This window comes from Fusarium oxysporum, chromosome 7, assembly GCF_000149955.1.
Source record: "Fusarium oxysporum f. sp. lycopersici 4287 chromosome 7, whole genome shotgun sequence".
Classification (NCBI taxonomy): domain Eukaryota; kingdom Fungi; phylum Ascomycota; class Sordariomycetes; order Hypocreales; family Nectriaceae; genus Fusarium; species Fusarium oxysporum.
Window position 1 is genome coordinate 576506 of NC_030992.1, and position 8380 is coordinate 584885.

Sequence of the window (8380 nt, forward strand, 5' to 3'; positions counted from 1 at the left end):
TTTCGGAGATGCCTCTGCACCAAGTATATTTCTGGTGTTGAACGATCGGAAGAATGGAGATACACTGCAGGTGCTGCAACAGTGACAGCAACACAGCTGTATAGCCTCTGCTCTCTTACTGCGTTCTTTCATCTGCTGTATACTCAGCTATCTCAGTATACTTCTGTCAAGACTGAAGCCCTCTGTATCTGCTGTTCTGTTGTCTGTAGTCGCCACCCCCGGCCCAAACCTCGGCGTGTACTATCCCTATTTTAGAAGGTTGCTGGAACGTTTGAAAAGCTCAAGTTCGTCTTCTCCACTGACGTAGTCTCCACAAACGGAGAAGCCGCTCGTTATTGGCATAGCTCGGGGGACCCTTTGCCCACCACTTGCTCACTCATTGGCCAATAGGACTCGATTTCTTGATTCATTGGGGAACTTGTGTAGCTTGGCTCTCGGTCACCATTTGGATCTCGTTCCCCGGGCCATATCTGATACAGACTGGTCCTATCTATTCCTTACCTTATTCTGACACAAGATAGATAAGAAAGAGTGCTGATATCTGTGTGAATGTCTGGACCTGACGAGTGAAGCAAGACCAAGCCTGTTTCTTGACTGAATCTCCGATACCTCTCCACTTGATCAAGAAAAGCCACACCCGTTCTTTAATCCAAATTCAGTTTTTTTACTTTTCACCCCGAAATGGGACTATCACTCTTTAGGTAGGTCATTCTGTTCTTGGTGGCTTACAGCTTCAAAGAGCCTCGTTATGTAACAACAACAACCACTCATCTCCCCCAGCACCTCCTCCAGTAAACTAACCCCCAGCTTGTCTTGCTTGCCCAGACCAGACCTTGAGCTTATCGACATGCATCGACAGGGATTCTGATAGCCTACTTCCCCAGCTTCAGCTAACGGGCCCCCCTCCCTCCCCTTCACACCATCTTTCTTCTTCCGAGGCTGGGGCTGGGCTATTATCTGCAAATAATAGCACGGCACGCACAGTCGCACACACACATGTCAGCTTGGGTAAAGAGATAGGCATGGATATTTTATTCGTCTCCTTCCGTGAAAGATATAGTCGTTTTGGATGTCACAGTGATTGTCGGCCATCTCCGTTGATTCTCGGTCTGGCCCGCCCGTCAGACTCTATCAAGACGACCGTTGTCTTGGGTTTGCTTGACACACTTCCCCTCAATTTCGAGAGTGCATGCATTGTTAATCTGGATCTAATTCATCTTCGTTAATCTGCTAATCGCTTCTCTCGTGGACTCCATCCATCACATGTCTCTTTTGTCCTTGCCATATATGGCATCTCCCTATCTCCTCTCCTCTTCTCTTCACATCCCAACTTTGCCGAGTTGCCTTCGCATGTGAGATCACGATGACCTCTTTTTGACTTTGTCTACACTGATAACAGCTTATCCCACTCTTCCTCCCGAGTGTCGCGCCAACGTTGGCTACACCGGTTCATCACAACAAGCGTTCATGTCCATATCGCCGCAACCTCTCCACGATATCGTCTCTTTCGCGTCTGCATCCGATTCATCGTCCCAGCCCCATCTGTCTCCGGCCGTAAGCCATTACTAAGCGGCACAGCCGAGCGAGAGCGACGGCCCGGCCTCAATGACGGTTATCTCGGTCGTCACGGGGGTTCGTGTAAATAAGCTTGATATGTCGCGTCGGGCCAGGCCGTGTACCTCACGGGGACATTCGCGTCTCGGCTCAGTATCTACTCCATGCGCCGTGTTAACGATGAAATGCGAGTGACTGAGACAGACTTCTCTGGTCTCTGTCTCGACAGGTGTCAATTCCAAGTCGTTGTGAAGTCGGGCATATCGCCATTGATTGGACCTGTTCAGGTATTCGATTGGTCACTATTGTAGATGTCGCAATGCTTCATTCGTGTACCTCGTGTTCTGATTAAATACGATCTAGCAATACTCCAAACTCCATCGTACTACTGCCTATTACAACGGCCCTCATACAGTATCCTCCTTTTACTCTCCACTTCTAAACCTCCTATTAAACTCTTCAACCGCAACCCCAATCATCTTGTACAAGAACCCCCTCTCACTGCCTTCACCGATAGGAATAAACGGCCCATTAGCTCCTCCTCTCAATGCCAAGCTCACACCCGTCCGCTCCTTTGCGATAGTCTGAACATCCTTCAGAGGAACGTCCCACTCGCTTGTCAGACGTCGCGATCGGATCAACAAGATCCGAGCATATGTCACCATGACGACCATATCTTCCTTGGGTAGCTCAAGATGTCCAATGTACTGCTCGTCAAAGTATCGCCCGTTGTCAACTTGCTTCAGCCAGTATTGACCGAGAGCTTCCCGCGGGTTGTAAGGGCGCACGATGCCATCTTGTGGAATGTATCGTGGATATCGTGTGCGATCCAATTCTTGACCGTCAAACACTGTGGTAGTGTTGCGAATACCTTCACTGACATTGCTTGCCATGTCAAGCACACCAACCGCCGGCTTGGTAGCCAGTCCAATCATGCCCTTGCCGACACCCTTGAAGAAGCCTAGAGCACCCTCCTGTTCGGCGCCCTCCAGAGGTTTGCGTGCAAGACCGCCAACGCCTGATGCAACACTTGTGATAAAGCTGTTCGCGCCAGCAGTCACACCGTACAAGGCGTGCTTCGGCCTGTTGCGAGCCCTTGTGATACGACGACGATCCTGGAATTGTTTGTCCAGTGACGCCGCTGCAAGTCCCTTACTGAGACTGCCTGTAAACTTGGAGAAACTGTCACTGAATCCGAACACCGTCTTCTTGGCAAACGAAGCGGCGCCCTTGGCGATGCCCAGACCAAACTCTTCTGGTTTATCCGACAAGATCAAGCCCTGATACGGTTCGTAAAACACATCTGTCACACCCGACGAGATGCTGTTGAACAGACCCACAGGGTTTCCGAGGAAGTCGGCAGATCCCAGAATCTTGTGGATCTGATACATGACCTCCTGACTATAGTGGCTGGAGAAGTTCTGAATAAGTACCGCTGTGGTCACTCTCACGTTGTCGAGGATAAGCGCATTGAACCGAAGTGGTGCATCGTTGACGTTTCCAACAGCCATGGTCATGACGTTGAGGAAGAACATGATGGGGTTGCGCGATGATGTCTTGTCCTCAGCATTGACACGTTCTGTACGCATGAAACTCAAGTTAAGCTGCATGGGCTGGATGTTGAGAACCTCAAAGTAGATATCTTGACCAGCTGGTTGGCCTGATGGCTCAGGAATGTCAAGATCCTCGTCGCACAGCTTCCCAGAATCGTCAACCTCTGTCCAGCTGGCGCCAGGCACATTTGTGAAGTCAAGAAGAGCAAACACAAAGTCCTCATCCAGATCAATTGTCATTTCCTGCAGCAGAATGGTCGCATACTTGACGTACAGCACACCATACGAATCATCCTTGACACGGCTGACCATGGCGTGCAGCGATGGATGAGCCTCTACCTCCTGCGCCTTCTTAGGCACAACACTGGGGTAGAGGACCATAGGGAAAATGCCACCGTACAATTGATTGTCGATCTGGATCCACTTGATAGCCATTGAGATTGTCTGGATCAGAGGCGAATCGCTGTACCGCAACTGGACATCACGGAAAGTCAAGTAGGCAAGTTCTTTCATCTGAGCGTTGACCAAGGAGACACCAATACCAGCCAGCTTGAGCTGCGCGCGGAATGTAGCACCTGTATCTTGATCCTTGACCTCAAAAGCCTCGGGGCCGGTGTTGGTCCTAGCCAATGCCTTGGGCTTGTACATGCTCTTGCTGGCACGGAAGTTGCTGAGAATCAGTGTCTGCTTTGGTCCATCGGCAGCAACGTTGATGTCGACAATCTTAGGAGCTCCAGAAGAAGTATGGAACTTCATCGGAATCTGATTACCGATCTCGGCCAGCTTGACATGCCTTTCCTTGCCATTTGCAGCGATGATGATCTCTCGGAACTTGGCAGCAGGGAAATCCCAAGCGTATGGCATGATGCTGCGAGGCGGAAGGCGATATCTTATCAGTCGCCATCCACTGCGGTCTTCGTCCCCATCTTCGTCAACATTGGGATTGGCTTGCCAGAACATGAACTCAACATCACTCTCGTTGCGCATCGAGTATGGCCAATTCTTCTTCTCCATGCTGAGATTCAAGAAGACTGTAGAGTTCTCCATCAGAACCTCGACCTTGACGAGGTTCTGTCGCTGCCCAGCCTTGGCGATCTTGACATAAGTTGTGCCAATGTCCGCAATGTTGAATGGAGATGTCCATTGGTTGTTGACACCAGGATAACAGAGACACAACTGCTTGACCTTGGATTTTTGCATGAAGTGTAGCGGCTGCAAAGCACCATCACTAAGAGTGAGATAGCCAGAGGAGCTGGATTCTCGAACAAGAATCTCTCCATCCATCTTATTGTGTAGAACAAATCGAGGAGCAATCGTAACAACCTTGGTGAGCTTGTACTTGCCTTCACCTGACTCAACAGTAACACCCACGTGGATCTCCTTATCCTTAGTCGCTGAGTTCAACACAACCTCAGTGGTACTGCCGATAGCATCGAAACTTTGAGGCTTGCTCCATTCCGAGTCGGCAATCTTGAGAAGGGCTCGGTTGCGGTGATCATCATTTCCATAAGAGAACATGAAGGGAAGAGCCTTGGGACGCTCTCGATCAGATGTATCCATGAGAGGGAATTGGCCCGCTGCTGGCTTGGCCTGTTGCAGGAAGCTCTTGGCGCGGACTTGAACATCAACGCCAGTCTTGTTCAACACAACATAGGGGCTGAAGACTGTGATCTTGGAAGCACCTCCACTGTTGGGGATCTTGAAATGATGCAGTGAGAGATGTAGCGGCAATCCCTTGTCATCCTTGACAACAAGTTTATACTCTTTGCGGAACTCTTCATTCGTGCCTGAGTTGATGATTGCGAAATCGCTTGCCTTGAACACCGTATCTTGCATGTCGACGCTGAGGAGCAGAAGGTGTGAAAGCTCAACAACGTGGACGGGGCTGACACCTCCCTTTCGCAAGAAGTTGGTCCAATCTTTCTTGGTATTCTTATCATATATGCGATACTTGAAGTCGTATGGCAGCAGGTTCTCAAGCGTGACTGGCGCCGAGAGCTTGACCTTCATGTATGGGTAATGTCTGTAGTTATTAGTATCATTACATGTAGCGAGGGCAGCAAGCTTACTTGGTCAATGGGTTGCCCTTGTCAAAACGGGCATGGACCTGGAAGTAGAACGGATCGCCATTCTCTCCCTTACACACCACCTGCTTGGTAGGCCTCTTGAGCATGTCTCTCCAGAACAGATGGTCGGTACTCCACTGATACCCGAAACCGCCATCAGGTCTCACAATCACTTGCTTCTCAAATACGGCACCCACAGGAGCGGGTCTGGCGTCACCAGGCGCAATCTTTTCAATCTTGAGTAAATGTCCCTCCTGTACGTCAAATATTCCAAGCTCGACGGGGATTTGCGTGGCATTTTCCACAAGTAGTGGAGATCTGAAGGTCACATACTTGATGTTGTCGGTTCCCAACTCGACTTCAACGCAGAGACGATGCAAGACATCGGCCTTGGGGCGAAGACCATATAGGTATTCTCCTTCTCGGTTGAGTCTCACGTTCTTAACAGGATCAAAACCACTGCCTTCCAACTGAATAGAGACGTAGTTCTGGTTCGACTCAGTGAGAAGGTTCTCACGCATCTTCTCCCAATGCTCAAAACTCCAGGGGGCTTCCTTGCCATCCTCCAAGCGGAGATTGATAGGCTCATCGCTGGTAGGACTCTTAGAGTGCACAACAACATCAAATCCAGTGTAGTTTCTGATGCGGTACGGTGCTTCAACACCACGCGGCTTGTCCAGCACATCCTCTTCGGATGTAAGGAACTGGAATGACTTGGAAGCCAGAGCAATTGAAGCGGTGGTAATGGTAACATCGAAAACCTTCTTTGAAGCGACATCAACCGACAACAATCCTGAGATAGGGTCCTTAGCTACACCGAAGCCAACTTGCCATGGCTCGAGAAGAGGTTCCCAGCTGGACTTGGCAAAGTTGTAGACATTGGAGTACAGGTCAATGGCAGTCTCAGCCTTGAGGTTCGACGACCAATTCTCAGCTGAAGCAGTGAAGTTCTTGATGCCCAAGTCAAGGATTGGAAGTTCGTGTACGTCGCCAATTAGGACAACACGGATGCCGTCCACAGTTGCGGACAACGTCTCGTAGTTCTTTTGAGCAATCTGCTCTGGAGTCTTGCCCTTGTTATCGGCATGAGTAATGGCGTGAGAGGTTGCTGTGACCTTGCTTCGTCCAGCGATGGTAGACTGGCCTCGTCCACTGGCAGATCGTTGCTTCATTCCAGCGTGGCGAAGTTCTCTTGCTTTCTGCTCAGCAGGAGTCTCCTTAACTTGTTTAGGCTCGTTGCCAGACAACTCGCTCGCTTTGCTAACAATCTGAAGAACAAGAAGAATATCGCGGAGTGACAGCCGCAAGACAAGTGGTTCAATATCCACGTGGATGTCTGTAGCTTGAGGCTTGGAGCTATCCATGCTCAATTGGACCGAGAAGTCATCAATGATACGAAGACGAGACGTCTCGAATTTGTCCATTCTACACAAGAACATGCCGATTTCGGAAATCTGGAAAGTCAAGGCATGCTGTTGCGAGAGAAGCATCTGTCGAATAGACAGGACAACCGCCTCGGAGCTTGATGTCAAGGGATTGGCGATCAGAATCACTTGAGCGTCAACGAGATTGACGCGGAAAGCAATGCTCATTGCAGACTCCTTCTTCTCTTGCTTTTGAGTGACCTCTTCGCTCTGTCGTCGCGAGATTTGCGACCGAGGACGCGAGGCGTTACCAGCATAAGAGACTTGCATAGACTCGGTGTCGGATTCGTCGGGTGTCGTCTCAGCGATACTCTCGTCATCCATTGGGCTGCCTTCATCAACGGTCAACGCCTCCATGGCGAATTTCTGAATGGCAAAGAGGTAGTCAAGTGCAAAGATCACTCTTGGACTGTCGATAGTAGCCATGGCAATCAAGCTCTTTTCTTTGCCGCCCGACATGGTAACGCTAGCCATCAGTTGTTGCACGTCCTTGTTCATCGATGACATGATACGACGGAACTTGTTGGTCTCGCGCGGCCGACTATCGTAGATTGTGAATGATCGGATAAGCAGCTCTGCCTCAAGTGAACCGTCGGAGAGCATCCTTGTCTTGACCTTTGTGTCGTCGAGTGAGAATCGAGATAGACTGGACCTCGCAATGTCGTGCACAGGCTCATTCTCTGGCGCGTTGATCAGTTCAAGGCCAATGGTGTTGACGCGGAAGACGAGATCAAGTTTTGTCCATTCCTTGTCGATCGAACCAAGTTCAGGCCCAAGATCAATAAGACTCTGGTCTTCGCCAGCCTGCTCTTCACTGTTGACTGTGCGAGCGCGCTGTAGAGTACCCTCGTCAACTGCCTTGGCAGCCTCTTCTTCATTGTCGTTACCTTCGCCGGCAAATGCTGCAGGCACAGACTTAGAGATCTCTAGAAGGAACTTGACTTGGTACTGAGTGAGTCGCAGGTTGAAGTCAGACATCGTTCCTTCTATTTCGGTCTCTGGTCTCTTGACACCAGACTTGTGTTCAGCATATGTGATGTTGAATCCAAGATCGACATGGTCAATCATCTCGAGCTCCTCTGAATCATTGCCAGCGTAGTGGAAGTCGGAAGTGAGCTTGATGTTTCGAATACCAGCAGACAGCTTCATAGCAATATCTGAGTTCTCGCTGTCGTCCAGAGGGGTGAATTTGTTCTGAGCGTAGATCTCACCAAGGTAAGCAGTGACGACATCTCTTTCAGTCTGACCTGGCTGTTGCACTCGAGGGAACACAACGATAGGAGTGTTGACAACAACATCAAACTTGAAGCGACTTGGGCTCTGTTGCAACTGATTGGCTTGGTTCATAGCAGCTTGGCGCGCAGCATTGTATAGAGCCTGCATCTTGCCAAATTTGACCAAGAAGTCAATAATCTTGCGGAATGGCTCCTCCACAAAATTCACCTTGACGGAACCAGCACGAAGGAAGACTGAGCTGTCATATCCAGGATAAGCCTTGGGATTGGAAGAGTCAAATGTTTCGTAGCGGAAGTCTGCCAAGTCATCGCCTTGAATGGTCACGAGCTTTCGCAAGTGTGAATCCTCTGAGACGCCGAGATTAACGTCGTCAACGAGCGAAAGATCACCAAGTCGAGCCGAGATACGCATAGTCTTGCCTCGTAGGAAGATGCCGGCGTCAGCCTTGTTGAAGGAGAGCGTGGCAAGCCGAATGCCATCATTATTGAGGATCAGCCTGATACTCTTCAGTCACTTGACACGATAGATCCTGTGTTGGAGTTACTGA

The 8380-nt window shown here is 49.9% G+C and overlaps 1 protein-coding gene across 1 annotated transcript in view; it reads right to left on the minus strand.

Moving 5' to 3' along the window:
- Window positions 1-1979: 1979 nt before the first annotated feature.
- Window positions 1980-8380, minus strand: part of FOXG_04892 (uncharacterized protein) — a gene marked incomplete at both ends in the record, with an annotated part of 9683 nt that continues 3282 nt past the window's right edge. The window contains 2 exons of the mRNA XM_018382931.1: window positions 1980-5111; window positions 5254-8329. Coding sequence (XP_018239750.1) covers window positions 1980-5111; window positions 5254-8329 — 6208 coding nt within the window. The remainder of the gene's footprint in view (window positions 5112-5253; window positions 8330-8380) is intronic.